The following is a 15,972-nucleotide window of genomic DNA, read 5'->3' on the forward strand; positions in this document are numbered from 1 at the left end:
GCAAAGGACTGCATTCTGTTCAGCCTTATAATCTCAACATCCCTCCAGTGCACAGCAAGCTAAATGTCTCTGGGAAATGAATGAACGGAGATATAGAAGATTGTACATAGCAGCCCCACCCTTCCAGGGGATGGCCAGGTATGCTTACACCATGGTGGAGGGTGTGTATGGTATAAGACCGAGTGGGCCGAGGGGAGAATGAGGGAGAAAGTCTCACTGATAAATAGAAAAACAAAGCAGTTCAGACAGGTAGATGTGGAGTGGATCGTGAAAAGCCCTATGTGAACACATTAGAAAGCTTGTTTTTCCTCCCCACAAGAGTAGAAAGCCCGCAGATGGGAATGGCTTGGTCCACTTGCTTCACAATGGCAGCCTGAGCCATGTGAGCCAAGGAGGAGAGATCGTTTGTTAGTTCCCTTTCCCGTTGCTGTGACTATGTACCCGGCAAGAAGCAACTCAGCGGAGGAAAGACTTATTTGGGCACATGGTTTGAGGGGATACAGTCCGTTATGGTGGAAAGGCATTGTGGGTGGTGAGTCCATTCATTGGAGACTCTGTGGTAGTTGAGGTGTAGAGTTCTTGCTGGCTACATGGCATCATCAGGAAGGAGAGATGGAGGGAGGAAAAAAGGAAGGGAGGGAGGGAGGAATGGAGAGAGGAGGAGAAAGAGGAGGAAGGAGGAGGAGAGGGAGGAAGAGAAGAGGAGGGAAAGAGGGAAGGAGAGGAGAGGAGAGAGAGAACACTTAGTCTAGAAGTGAGGTTAGGTTGTAACCCTCAATGTCCACCCTCCAGTGACCCATGTTTTTTCAATGAAGCCAAAGCCCCAAGTCTTAAAGTTTCCAGTCTTTCCAAATAATGCCGCCACCTGAAAACTAATTGTTCAGATGCCTGTGGGAGATATTTTCGATTCAAATCACAACAGGGAGGAACAGAAGATCAGTGACAGGGAGGTCTGTGCAGAAGGTTAGGGTCTGTGCTGGTACCAGGTGAAGATGCTAACTGTGGCAATACTGTCATCAGGAATGGGGTTGTTCATCTGTGTCTGAGCTGTAAGGCAAGCAGGGCTAAGGAGGAAATTTGCAAAAGGCTTTTCTTGTGTGGCAGGACCGGCTTCGTGTGGTTGCATTGGAGGCTGTGGGAGGTTCTGCTCCTTAGGACCTGCAGGGCAAGGTGTGGGGTGATCAGCAAGACAATTGGGCTCCAGCTGGAAACTGATGCCTCAAGTTCATTCAGGAGAGCTCAGCAGAAGTGCGGGTTCTGACTACAACAAAGACAATGATGAAGACATGGAATTCCATCCATTCCAGGACAGAGATGTTCCCTGATTTATGACAGGACCACATCCCAGCAAACCAGTCTGGAAAATACTGTATGTGGAAATGTATTTAATACACCTCTCCCAGACTACTTTATTTTTCCTTTTATTGAAAATAGATTTTTTTCTTACATAATAAATGCCAATTATGGTTCCCCCTCCCTCTACTTCTCCCAGCTCCTCCTCCTTTCCCCTCCCATCCAGATCCACTCCTTTTCTCATCTCTTAGAAAACAAATAGGCTTCTAAGGAATAATGATAAAATATAACAAAATAAAATATAATAAGATAAGACAAAAACTATCACACAGGAGTTGGACAAGACAAACAAACAGAAGGAAAAGAGCCCAAGAGAGCCGGGCGGTGGTGGCGCAAGCCTTTAATCCCAGCACTCGGGAGGCAGAGGCAGGTGGATCTCTGTGAGTTCGAGGCCAGCCTGGTCTACAGAGTGAGTTCCAGCACAGCCAGGGCTACACAGAGAAACCCTGTCTTGAAACAAAAAACCAACCAACCAACCGACCAACCAACCAACCAACAACAACAACAACAACAAAGCTCAAAAGAAGGCACAAGAATCAGAGACCACTGGTTTGCACACTCAGGAACCCCAGAGTAACACTAAACTGGAAGCCACAATATAAATGCAGAGGACCTAGTGCAGACCCACGCAGGCCCTGTGCATGCTGCTCCAGTCTCTGTGATTCACATGAGCTTTGCTCATGGTGATGTAGAGGGCCTTGTTTCCCTGGTGTCCTCTGTCCCCTCTGGCTCTTACACTCTTTCTGCTTCCTCTTCTTTGGGGTTCCCTGAACCCTGAGGGGAGAGATTAGAGAGAGACATCCCATTTAGGGCTGAGGGTTCAAAGGTCTCTCATTCTCTGCATAACAACTAGCTGTGAGTCTCTGTATTTGTTCCCATCTGCTGCAGGAGGAAGCGTCTCTGATGATGACTGAATAAGGCACTGATCTATAAGTATAGCAGAATGTCAGTAGGAGTCATTTTATTGCTTCATTTTTTTAAAAAATTATTTTTTAGAACAGTAGTATTTGATTTGGCCCTGGGTCTCTGGTTCTCAGTCGTCCAAACTGTGTTGGGTATGGATTCCATCTTGTGGAGTGGACCTTACGTCAAATCAGATATTGGCTGGTTACTCCCACAAGCTTTGTGACACTCCTGCCCTAGCATATTTCGCAGGTGGGACAGCATTGTAGATAAAAGGGTTTGTGGCTGGATTGGTGTTCACATTTCTCTTTTGGTGCCCTGCGAAGTACCTTCCTGTACCAAAGATGCTAGAACATAGGAGTGAAGGCTCTATGTAGGCACCACCTCAACTTCTCCATGTTCAATGAGTTGTGTAGGTGCTGTCTTCAGCAATGGGGCCTTGCTGTCAGTTTGTGGAGAACAACATAGTCTTGGCAACAGCCTGGGTTGTTTGGGGATTCCCATGGGACCTCTTTGACCAACAACTCAATTAGATGTAACCCATCTCTGTTACTGGAAGCTTCATTTGGTGACAAGCGATGGCCAGTTGGAGCTCTGTCTATCCCTATTATTTTGTGATTTCGTTTATATCCCCTTCATATATGTATATACCTAATACAGCTTCTTCTGTATTAGGGTTCCATACTACCCCTCAAATGGCCCTTAATTTTAGCTCTCTCTCTCTCTATTCCCTCCCTTACCCCTTATTCCCTCACCCTTCCCATTTGATCCCCCTGTTTCAGCCCTCCCCATCCATTCAGAACTATATTCTATTTGCCTTTAAACATGTTCAGAATACTGACATTGTACACAGATGGGCAAACCCACCTATTACAAAGCTGTCTTTATAACAAAGTGTTGATATCTCAGGTAATTTGTTAAATACTACAGTGATAGTGAGAATAATTGGATGGGTACACTTTCACACCACCACAAGGTTGAAAAACCATCCTAAGATGGATCATGTTGATGAAGGCCTTCAAATGTGGAAGTGCCCAAGTCTCTCTGAAGCTCCCAAGGAGAGTCACCCATGCTTAGGACCCTTGCTACCCGGATCCCTGTTCTTAACCTTGGAGGATGAGGGTGCTATGTCTCACTCTGATTGTCCTGGATCTGACTATTCTTGCCAGAAGCAGTGACCTTGAGATGCAGTGATGGAGACTGTCCTTTCTACTTTTGAGAGAAAGTCTCATTGTCTAGCTTGCCTGGTACTCACTGGCCATAGAGCTGTGGAAGCCTTCTTGCCTCAGCCTCCCTAGTGCTGGTGTTGAACATCTGGCTGAGGCTGCCTTTTAAAAAGTCAGGGTGTTTCACCCTTCACTCATCTGTAGTTAGTGACGAGACAGCGATGATGCTAAGGGGGAAGCCTGGAGGTAAAGCTCTGCTGCCTGGAAGCCCAGCACCCTTGGGAGGGAAGTCTGCTCCTGCCACCTCTGGGGAGGCTCCAGGGCCTTGATGACTCACTTTGCCCTCTGTCCTGCACCTGCTGACCCCACTTCCTGTTCTGTCTCTGACCAGTGAGCCCCTTACCTTGCTCCTAGCATTGCCTCTGGTCCTGCCTGAACTTTTCTTGAGCTCCTGTCCTTTGCCACTGTTTGAATGCATGTTCTACCTCTAATCCTATGCAGTAAGCTGGAAGATTCCTGCCATGTTGTCTGTCTGTCTGTCTGTTTTTGTCTCTGTTTGTCTCTTGCTCTCTCTGTGTGTATTTGGTATGATTTGAAGGATTCAGATAGAACCTCTGCCTCACAGCATTTCTCCTATCAAGTGCCAGCCTCCATCAATGTCCTCATTAGAGATTGTGCCTTCAGACTAAGACCTCCATCCAACGAACCTACTAATGTTTTCAAAATGCTTTTTTACTTATGTTGTATGGGAATGTCACCTTGTGCTATTTGTTTAGTGTAAATAAACTTAGTCATGAAGGCAACCAAGGATTAAATGAAGGGATGGGTATGGGAGATCTCTGGTGGGGAATGGGGAATGGTGGAATAGAATGAGGTATATCGAAACAGGAGAGGGCTGAGGGAAGGAGCTCAGGGCATGTGTAGGTAGGCTCTGAAAGCTGCCTCTACCTGTTTGCTTGTTTAGACAGGGACCTCTCCTGGCCTGAATTCCATATGCTTTATTTTATTTTTCTCTTCAAATCTTCCATTTGACCTAAGGCACCTGTAGCCTTACAAAGTGTGGAGTTTGGAGTTGTCCTCAGCAAGAAGGAACAGAGCTCTTCTTTGGTGCCACTGAACTGAAATAGCCAAGACTGAACCCAAAGGATAAAATGTGGTAGTCTCAGATGAGGAAGAAGTCTGTCCGCCTGGACTTCAGTGGGATAGACAATGGCCATTGCTTCTCCTAACTGAGTCTGGGAAGCTCTGTAGGAAGCTATGGCAAACAGGCATATGGGAGCTACAGACAATGCCAGAGACTTTGACCAGAGTAGTGGGATGGGTTGGGAAGGATAAGAAGACGTAAGACTTGGAGACAAGTGAATGGGGAAAGTTTGGGGCTCATGATCGAAGTGTCGCCCTTACTTGTTGGCACTGGATGCTGGCTGCGTGTGGAAAGCTTGAGCTGAGCAATTGAGGTCTAGGAAGCCCTTACCTGTCAGCACCAGAAGCTGGGAAGGTGAGGCCAGTTTGTGGAGAGTGGTCAAGAGCCTGGGGAGCCCATAGCTTTTGGCATTCGGAGCTGGATAGGCGGGGAAAGTTTGTGATGTCACTGGAATTTAGACGGGGGCTTCATTGACTTTGTGGATTGCTTTTAGTAGCATGCTGTTTATAAAAATAGTAATTCCACTGAGTCAGGAACTCGGAATAAATTTGCAACTTCTAGTGTCTTCTTCAATTTCTTTCTTTAGTATCTTATAGTGTTTGTTTTAGAGCTCCCCTGTCCCTTTTCTTGCCTCTATGGTTAGATTTATCCCTAAGTAACATGATCTTTTTGAGGCTATGATGAATGGGTTTGCTTTTCTGATTTCTCTCTCTCTCTAGGTTCTTTATTAGTATATAAAAGGTATTGATCTTTGTATATTGGTTTTATATCTTGTTGTTTTCCTGAAATTAAAAGAAATTGGGTCTTAAAAGTGTTAATGGAGACTGCAGGATCTTCTAAGTGTAGGGTCATACTGTCTGCAAACGGAGATCAATTCTGTTCTTTCCTATTTCTTTCTTTCTCTCACTTTACTGTTCTGGCTAAGAATTCAAGTGCTATATTGACCAAGACTGTAGAGATAGGACACCTCTATCCTGTTCCTGAGTTTAGAGGAAGTGATTTCATCTTTCCTCGTTCAGAATGACGTTGGCTGTCAGCCTGTTGGAGACAGCCCTTGTGTTGAGGTATGTTAGTTTCTTCAGTTATATATAAACTATAGCTACATAAACTATTAAACTATATAAACTACTAAACTGTAACTATATAAACTAGCAATGTAAACTAACTATTGAACTGTAACTATACAAACTAACGATGTAAACGATAGTTTCTTCAGGACTTTTATGATGATGGAGTGATTTGTCAGGTTTTTTTTTCTGTGGCTATTGAGATAATCATGTGACTTTTTTGTCCTGCTTCTACTTAAATACTGTATTTCATTTATTGATTTGTGCATGTTGAACTGTCTTGGCCATGGCATATGATTTTTAAAGTACGTTGTCAAATTCTGTTTGTGGGGATTTTACTGAAGATTTTGGCATCTATATTAATCAAAGAAATGGGGATATAGTTTTGTGTTTTAGTTGGATTCTTGCCTGCTTTACATTGTCAAATTCTGTTTGTGGGGATTTTACTGAAGATTTTGGCATCTATATTAATCAAAGAAATGGGGATATAGTGTTGTGTTTTAGTTGGATTCTTGCCTGCTTTAGGTAGGAAGGCAATCCAGGCTTCAAGAAGGATCTTGGAAGTACTTCTTCCCTTTTGTTTTATGGAATAGTTTGAAGTATGTATGCGGTAGTTCTTGGCAGACCTGATGAAGTCTAGCAAGCATTCCTGGGATGCTTGTTATTGGTGCTGCATTGGTGTCATTGCTTGTTACAGATCTTTTGAGGCTTTCAGAAATATCCTTGGGAATAAGTATGTGCAGAGTGGTCATTCATAAATAGGACATCTGTGTCATCCTCCCTGCCAAGGCTCAGTGACCATCATGGATGAGGGGGTGGAAACATTGTACAAGCCAGAGGTCGGGAGGACTGAGGTGAAACAGCATCTTCTGGACATGATAGGATCACCGTCCTCATGCACTCACAACAGCAATGGGGGTGGGGTGTAAGGGTGACAGCAGGGACGGTTGCTAGCAGGCTATCACTGAAGTCTAGGAGCACGAGGGTGAGGGTTGGCACTAGGTTGTGTAAAGGCGAAAAACACAACTGGATTAGCAGATGTTTCAGGAGTCAAATGTATAGGGTTGGTGTCAAATGGGATATGGGGTATGAGGGCAGATGGATTTCCAGATGTTTCTAGATTTCTGGCTGTGTTCTGAGTGTACAGGGCATCCAGAGCATGGATGGAGTGCGGGACCCTGAAAAAGAATCTTGCTGGGAGAAGACCAGCAGTCTGGTTTGGGGCATGTTGACTTTGAGGGGCTCTCAGCCATTCAAGTGCAGGTGCCACACAGGTAGGGCAATGTGTGCAACTGTGCCTAGGGGAGACTAAGGGTAGACAGTAAAATTTAGAAGTCAGTGATAGACGATAATAACATTTGTAGCATCCAGGAAGACGTTAAGTGTGGTGAGGCTCGAGGTCCCACCCTCGGCAGCATCTATCCAACTGATGTAGAGATGAGTAAGCTGTATCTGCTGTCCTCATGACACCTGTACACACCAATTCCCAGGCACCTGTTTGATGTTCAAGATAACGTGGTAAGAGCCAAGAGAATGAAGAGTGAAGAGAAAGGGCATTTCCAGATGGATGGGCTAATGTGTGATGGTCTTGACTTCTCATGGATCCACTTTCACCTCTGAGCTTCTTAGGAGTCTCTAGGAGTGTGTGGACCTTCCTTCCTGATGGCCAGGTCTCACTCACGCCTCCACAGCCTTCACCTGATGGTACAAACCAGATCTGTGTCTCCAGATCTCTGCTTGGTATCCCTATCTAGAGTGGGGGAAATTGAACCATATGCTCCATCCTAATCAACGGAGCGGCTGGCGGATTGTCACAAAAGCAGAGACTCCAGGCGGTTGTGAGGCATTCGGCCCAGAGGAAGCAGAGGGTATAGCCAAGATGGCCGGTGGGTGCTCTGGAGGCCCCAGGGCTTCCTAGGAGACGCTATACAGTGGTTTGACCAAAGCTTTGGATTGCTTCTCAGCTGTGATTTGTGATTATTGGAAGATAACTGCCAGGGTCAGGGGGTTGTAGACGAGAATCATCCTTATCATCTCAGAGTTGTGCATTTGGACTATCGTGGGACTTTAAGAGCAGAAGATTTAAGACTTTCTCTGAGATATGATCTTTCTGGTCTAAGTTCTGCCCGGGGCCAGTTGAGGCATAGGCATGCAGAAAGACACAAAGGAAGAAAAATGGGGCGAGATGGCGCCAAAGGATGGAGCCCTCCCCTTAGTGTCCTGAGCTGGGTGACCATTGTCAGATTGCCAGATGTGTGTTCTGTCTCTGGGGAGGATCTTCCTGATTTCCCCCGATCTTCAGAAGTTATTCAGTCTTCAAGACCCAGGTTTGAGTCCTAATTTGATGTCTTACACTTTTTGGTCTCCCACAGTTAAGAGCCTCCACTCAGAAGGGTGTGTCGTAGACATTTGCCTAGCATTAGTGACTTTTCTGGTTGCGGTGAGGAAGTGCCAGAGAAACATTTTAAGGAAGGAAAGGTCTATACTGGCTTAGAGTTTGAAGGGATGTGTTGGAGAAGACACGGCAGGCAGCAGGAATGGCAGGCTGGCTGGTCGCATCGCAGGAAGTAGGGAATACAGGTAGTCAGGAAGCAGGGGATGAATCGGAAGTGAAGCTGGGCTATAAAGCCTCAGGACTCGCTTCTAATGACCCACTTCCTCCAGCAGATTCCACCTCTGAAAGGTTTCATGGCCTCCCTAAATAGGACTACCAGCTTCAGAGCAAGCATTTAAACATTCAAGGCTGCAGGGGACATTTTACATTCAAGCTACAACAATCCTGCTGGTCACAATCAAGTTTCCCCGCACACAGCAACATCTTTTCCCCCCTTTATTAAGAATTTTTTTAATTCATTTTACATACCATCCATAGATTCCCATCTCATCCCTCCTCCTGCTGCCCCCTCAACCTCCCCCCCCAACCCACCACCATCCCCTCCTCTGAAAAGGTAAGGCCTCCTGTGGAGAGTCAGCAAAGCCTGGTACATTCAGGTCCAAGCCCCTCCTCCTGCATCAAGGCTGTGCAAGGTGTCCCACCATAGGTAATGGGCTCCAAAAAAAAAAAAAAAAACAGCCTATGCACCAGGGATGGATCCTGATCCTATTGCCAGGGGGCCCCTTAAACAGACCAAGCTACACAACTGTCTTGCTTATTCGGAGGGCCTAGTCCAGTCCCATGCAGGCTCCACAGCTGTTCATGAGTTCCCACTAGTTTAGTTTGGTTGTCTTTGTAGGTTTCCCCATCATGATCTTGACCCCCCCCTTGCTCATAAGATCTCTGTTCCACTGGACTCCTGGAGCTTGGCCTGGTGCTTGGCCGTGGATCTCTGCATCTGCTTCCATCAGTTACTGGATGAAGTCTCTATGATGACAGGGTATTCATCAATCTGATTACCGGGGTAGGCCAGCTCAGGCACCCTCTCCATTATGCTAGTCGTCTAAGCTGGGGTCATCCTTGTGGATTCCTGGGAACTTCCCTAGCACCAGGTTTCTCCCTATCCCCATGATGTCTCCTTCTATCAAGATTTTCATTCATTGCTCTCCCACTCTGTCCCTGTTCCATCATGACCATCCTGTTCCCTTATATTCTCACACCCCATCCCCTGCCCTCCATTCCCCCACCCCCAGTTTACTCAGGAGATACCATCTATTTCTCCTTCCCAGGATGATCCATATGTTCCTCTTTGGGTCCTCCTTGTTACCTAGCTTCTCTGGAGCTGTGGGTTGCAGTCTGGTTATGCTTTGCTTTACATCTAGTATCCACTTATGAGTGGGTACATACCATGTTTGTCTTTCTGAGCCTGGATTACCTCACTCAGGATGCTATTTTCTAGTTCCATCCATTTGCCTGCAAATTTTAGGATGTCATTGTTTTTTACTGCTGGGTAGTACTCCACTGTGTATATGTACCACATTTTCTTAATCCATTCTTCTGTTGACGGGCATCTAGGTTGTTTCCAGGTTCTGGCTATTATAAATAATGACACAGATACATCTTAAGGAGGCCATGCTTCTCGAGTTCAGTACCACATGTTCTAGACTCCTAGGAACAAACAATTTGGCAGATAGCTGGATGCATAACAGTTGGTAACTGATCTCATAGTGATTGAGATGTTCTTTTTTCCAGTGGGGGAATATGCTCTACCAATCACCTCTCCCCTCAGCCTTGACTATGTTTCAAGAACTGCCATACATTCATTCCAGGTACTTAGGAGCAATCTGAATGTACAGGTGTTACTGCTCATGTGGTGCTTACAATGAAAATAAGAATCATAATCATTATCATCACCTTTTATTGTGAATTCAGAAGCTAATCACTACTTGGTGTGTTTGGGATGAATTCTGTTCTCATCTCCACACCTGCCCTTCAAGTAGCTGAAGAAACAAGCCTTACATGGCCGCAGCGTTAAGAAATGATGGAGCGCCGGGCGGTGGTGGCGCACGCCTTTAATCCCAGCACTCGGGAGGCAGAGGCAGGCGGATCTCTGTGAGTTCGAGGCCAGCCTGGTCTACAGCGCGAGATCCAGGAAAGGCGCAAAGCTACACAGAGAAACCCTGTCTCGAAAAACCAAAAAAAAAAAAAAAAAAAAAAAAAAGAAATGATGGAGCTACCGGGCGGTGGTGGCGCACGCCTTTAATCCCAGCACTTGGGAGGCAGAGGCAGGTGGATCTCTGTGAGTTCAAGGCCAGCCTGGTCTATAGAGTGAGTTCCAGGACAGCCAAGACTACACAGAGAAACCCTGTCTTGAAAAAACAAAACAAAAAAAAAGAAAAGAAAAGAAAGAAAGAAAGAAAGAAAGAAAGAAAGAAAGAGAGAAAGAGAGAGAAAGAGAGAAAGAAAAGAAACGATGGAGCTGAGGTTCAGGTACACTGGCTGGAGCTGAGGTTCAGGTACACTGGCTGGAGCTGAGGTTCAGGCACACTGACTGGAGCTGAGGAGGTTCAGGCACACGGGCTGGAGCTGAGGTTCAGGCACACTGACTGGAGCTGAGGAGGTTCAGGCACACAGGCTGGAGCTGAGGTTCAGGCACACTGACTGGAGCTGAGGAGGTTCAGGCACACGGGCTGGAGCTGAGGTTCAGGCACAGGCACACAGGTTGGCTGGAGTTTCCTAGAGATGAGAATAGAGCGTAGAGTGTGTCTGACCAGCTATAAGACTTTAGTGACTCAGGGCCCCTGGCTGGAGAGGGCCAGAAAAGGGCTGCAGGTCTCTTAGAAGTTGGCCTGAATAATAGGTGTATGAGAACTCCTCAAGGGCACTGAAAGATGTTTCCTGCTCCACGGGTCCACTGCTGCCTCAGTGGGTCCATTGTTGCTCTGCCCTGGCTCCTTCCTTGCAGGTGTAGGGCTGTCCAGGGCACCTACAGGCCTTGACGCCCTGGGAGAGACCCTACAGTCCTGTGTCCCTGGGAGGTGCTCCACCCACCCTGGCTCACGGGATGCTTTCTTCTTGTCTCAGACTGCAGACTTGCTGGCCAACTCTCATGGCCTCCAGGACAAAGTAGGGACAGAACAACAGTGGGTCAGTGGTGGAGAGCTTTGCCCAGCGGGCACCATGCCCTGGGTTACCGTTGCATGTTGAGTACACACATGTACTCATGAGATTATGACAGCTGTGACCTGGGTGTGTGTGTGTGTGTGTGTGTGTGTGTGTGTGTGTGTGTGTGTGTGTGTTTGGTAGGGGAGTTACCACTTACTTTTACTCCCATCAGCCAAAATAAATGTGGTGAGATAAGGCTGCAGATAAGGCTGTAAGCAAAGCGCAGGCCATTTCCACGGAGCCACGGGGTCTTTTTCTCACTGCCTTAGATTCTGTGTCTTGAGAGTCCTGTCACCTGAACTTGTGTTACCTCTCTTGTCTTTCTCACAGACATCCCTCTGCTCCCTGGATCTCCACGACGGCTGAGTTCGAGGACAGTGGCCAGAGGAGGCCAGGGCCCCAAACAGTACCTCAAAGTGCCAAGTCCGCGGGTCCCAGGTCAGAGGGACAGTTCTAGCCAACACTCTAGCCAGGTCTCCAGGAGAGCGTGTTCCCGTGACAGCACTGTGAGTACATCCTGAGGGAGCTTCCCACCTGGCCATCCTGCCGTTTGAGGCTTGCGTGTGCTTACGTGAAAAGCCCTGGGTTTTTGGTCGAGCCCTTTAATCTCCTCTTTCTCCGAGCCAGGCACACTTTCCAGCAACCCTGGCTTTCCTCTTCAGGGAAGGGTCTGGAAATGAGAAGGGGAGAGGCAGATGATTCCTACCTGTTGGCCTGTAGGCTCCCAGGCTCAGTTCCCACAGGCCTGAGAAACCCCGTCTCCTCAGCTGTGGTGGCTCCGAGCCTCTCTCCTGTGCCTGGCATTTCATCTGGTTGCCCCGGTGACCTCTCAGGTGGCTGCTGAGGCAGCTGGGTATCAAACCAGTAATAAACAAGGAAACACCCAGAGGGAGGGAGGCAGGTCCCTGGCCTGCTCCGCCTCGCTCTCTTCCCTCCTCTTCTCTCTACCTCTCCAGTCTAGAGTGGAGGATAGAGGAGCCCTCAGTTGCTCCCTTTCTGTCACCAGCGGGGTCCTTTCTAGTGGCTGGGGAGGAGGGAGAGGAGGAGGATGTGGCTTTGTGAGAGGCAGCGTGTCCAGTGAATTCCTGCGGGTGGGAGAGGAGACTGGAAATTGGTCCTTATTGTGATGGATCCAGAGCACCTGCCAGTAAGTATTCTGTGTGTGCTTACAGAGAGTGTTCGCGGCTCACGTGCAGCTTGCTCTGCAAGGAGTGGCACGTGTGTGGGTGCACCTGGCGGGTTGTGCGTTAGGTTGCCTTTGTGTGCCTGTGCGCATGGACGCCTTGACATGTGTGCAGAAGTGCTGAATCAGGGAGGTGTGAGTGGAGGGGACTGCCTGCGGGTGTTAGGTATGTGTTCATGAGCAGGAGTGCGCATGGGCTTCAGGGCTGGGGGCAGGCTGTGTGGACTGGGAAGGGTGTGCTGCTGTGTGTGCAGCCTCCCTGTCTCTCTCTGCCTCTGTATCTCTGTGTCTGTCTGTCTGTCTGTCTCTGTCTGTCTCTCTCTCTCTCTCTCTCTCTCTCTCTCTCTCTCTCTCTCTCTCTCTCTCTCTCTCTGTGTGTGTGTGTGTGTGTGTGTGTGGTATTGCATGCACTGGATACCAGAGTATGTGGGAAGGTACTGATGACCTGACTGCACATGTGCATGGAGGGCTACATGTGACAGGCGGGCCTAGGCTGCAGATTCTTTCATTGGACAGGCAGGGCCTCTGGATCCGAGAGACTTGCCTCTTAGTCTGTCCCAGAGAACCAGGACATCCTCTTAGCCACCTTACTCATCTGATCTAACCTGTGTTCCTTTCTCTGGCCAGGTCATCAATAACTACCTGGACGCCAATGAAGCCCCATCAGAAGCCCGTCTGAGCCGAATGCACTTCCATGACAACCAGAGGAAAGTAGACTATGTGCTTGCATACCACTACCGGAAACGAGGAGCACACCAGGGTCATGGCTCCCCTGGACATTCACTGGCTGTTATCTCCAATGGGGAGACAGGCAAAGAGCGCCGTGCAGGAGGCCCCGGTGATGTCGAACTTGGGCCGCTGGATGCTCTGGAAGAGGAAAGGAGGGAGCAGCGAGATGAATTTGAACACAACCTGATGGCAGCCGGGCTGGAGCTGGAGAAGGACTTGGAGGTGAGGCTGACCAGGCTACAGGTCTCAGGGTAGGATGGGCCCCTGGTGATCAGTGCTACCTCAAGAAAGCTTTGGCTTTGCTCTAGCAGACAACTTATTTTTTTTTATGTGAAGCAGATACTTTTGCTCAAGGCCTTGCAGGAGAGTCTTGGCATTGTGGTGACTTTGGCCAAGAGGTTCTATGCTGCTGTGGGGTGGCGGTGGTGTGCCATGCCCACTCCTAGTCATGCACACACAAAGCATCTGACAGTCTGGTTAGAGACCAAAGGAAGGACAAGGCTGCCTGAAGGTCTGTGGCTTTCTCCAGAGTGGTTTCCTTGCGTGAAGACCTGATTTTCCTGTTGAACTTGGATCTAAGTTCCTCTGTGGGGATATAGGGTTCTTCTTCAGAAAGGGATAGGCTTTCTCAGAGCTCCCTGAGGAATCTGTCATGAGATACTTTAGGGAACTGAATGGGACACCTTTGAATATATTTTTACAAATCTGTAACTTTGTGTATGTGTGTGTGTATGTGTATGCACATCTGTATATCACCTCTGGCAAGCAGACTAAGGCAATCCATGGAAACCCACCCATCCACCCACCCACCCACCCACCCACTCAACTATCCATCCACCCACCCATCCACCCACCCACCCACCCACCCACTCAACTATCCACCCACCCACCCACCCACTCAACTATCCATCCACCCACCCACCCAACTATCCATCCACCCATCCATCCATATATCTGCCTATCTGTAACACTCTGATCTTTTCAAAATATTCTGCCCTTACTATTTCTTCCAAATCTGTCTGTCTCTAATCTCCCCTGGCCTCCTCCTCTCCTCCATTCCAGGTCAGCCACCAGCCTACCCTTAGTTGTGGGTTGGTATCACCCTGGCTTCGGCATGTTGACTTTGATGGAGCCCTCTCTTCCAGGGACACTTGCTCAGACCCAGGCATGCTCATGCCCTCACTTCAGGTCCCTTTCCTCCTTCCCTGGCCACCCCCGATAAAATCTCATCATGTCTTTCACTCTCCATCCCTGGCCCCTGCTCTACGTTTCTCAATCCTGTTTAGTCCAGCACCGCTACCTACAGCAATGTGGTAGGTTCATCTTTATCTGTGCCCCACCAACTCCATGACATAGGGACTTTGTTTCATTTCCTGCTACATCCCCAGAACCTTGGATAGAATCTCTCACAGTAGGTGTCTAATAAGGACTGGTTGTGTAAATGGTTGGCCCTTTAGAGGAAACTTATTGAGCACCTCATGTATACAAGACATTATGCTAGGTGTTTTCATTTTTTTCCCATCTAACACTGAAACCACAATGTATTACCACAGCCCAGCAAGGAGGTTGTTACTTTTCAAATAAGGAGCCTGAGTGCTTATATGACTTTTTTTTTTTTTTCCGAGACAGGGTTTCTCTGTGTAGTTTTGGTGCCTGTCCTGGATCTCACTCTGTAGACCAGGCTGGCCTCGAACTCACAGAGATCTGCCTGGCTGTGCCACCTGAGTGCTGGGATTAAAGGCATGCGCCACCACTGCCTGGCTTATTATGATTTTTATACTAATTTTTTTTCATGCAATGTTTTGATCATGTTTTTCCACTCCCCTAACTCCTCCCAGGTTCTCCTTACCTCCTTACCCACCCAACTTTATGTGCTCCCCCCAAAAACAACTGCCTAAAACAATCAAACAGAAATCAAAACAAACAAAATACCAGTAAGATACAAAATGCCATAACAAAACAAAACGAAACAAAAAGTCTGCACAAAGGCCGAGGAGTTTGTTTTGTGTTGGCCACCTACTCTTGAGCACCTGGTCTGCCTAGAGTGTGGTGGATAGTTCCAGTGACACTGCATTGGAGGAGACTGATTTTCCCTCTGGCAGCAGGTATCAGCTGCAGATAGCTTCTTGGTTAGGGGTGGAAGCCCTGGACCACTTTCCCTTCTCAGTGCTGGGAACCCATCTGGCTTGAGCCTGTGCAGGTCCTGTGCATGCTGTCCCCGTCCCCAGAAGTTCATATGTGCATCAGTCCTGTTGCGTCCGGAAGACCGTTTCCTTGGACTCATCCATCACCTTTTACAATCAGTGCTTTGCCTCTTCCAAATAGGTCCCTGAACCTTGAGGGGAGGGGTTCAATGAAGGCATCACGTTTAGGACTAAGCTGTTTTAAAAAGTGACGTGCTTAAAGTTGGGAAGGTATTCTCATCTGAAATCTAATTTGTAAGATTTACATTAAGGCTGTCTTCATACTGGAAGGGGACCTCAGAGGACATCATTCCTTCTGTGTCCTGAGGTGGGATGCATGGCCCAGGCCCTGTGGTTCTGAGTTACAGGGCTCATCCAGACCCCATGTGGCAGGAGGTGATCTTCTAGGTCACCTTCTCACCAGTAGGAGAGATTGTGACCTGTTGGATTACTTTGGGCCCCTTTACTGTGGACTTCTGATTTTTGCTGTTTGAAACCCAAAGTTCATTTGGTCCTTCTGCTAGGAGTCACCTGAGCAGGTGTCTCCAAGGTCATGGCCATACAAGGAGCGGCTTGCAGTCCATACAGCTGTCTCCAATGTCAGGGAGTAGAGGACTTGATTGGGAAACAGTGTAGGTCACCCTCAGGAGGGGCCCTCAGAAGGCTGATTAGGTGTGCTGGCCTCTCATGCATCTTTTACTAACT

The 15,972-nt window shown here is 48.0% G+C and overlaps 1 protein-coding gene across 2 annotated transcripts in view; it reads left to right on the forward strand.

Moving 5' to 3' along the window:
• The window catches only part of Ano2 (anoctamin 2), a 347,394-nt gene that overhangs the window by 9,143 nt on the left and 322,279 nt on the right, over positions 1-15,972 (forward strand). The window contains exons 2-3 of one of the 2 annotated variants that reach the window (XM_052721782.1): positions 11,503-11,678; positions 12,983-13,306. In XM_052721782.1, the coding sequence (XP_052577742.1) occupies positions 11,503-11,678; positions 12,983-13,306 (500 nt within the window). Of the gene's footprint in view, positions 1-11,502; positions 11,679-12,141; positions 12,320-12,982; positions 13,307-15,972 lie in introns of those variants that run through there. The other variant, XM_052721784.1, reaches the window with a different exon arrangement.

This window comes from Peromyscus californicus, unplaced genomic scaffold (genome assembly GCF_007827085.1).
Source record: "Peromyscus californicus insignis strain IS unplaced genomic scaffold, ASM782708v3 Scaffold_6__1_contigs__length_162567912, whole genome shotgun sequence".
NCBI lineage: Eukaryota > Metazoa > Chordata > Mammalia > Rodentia > Cricetidae > Peromyscus > Peromyscus californicus.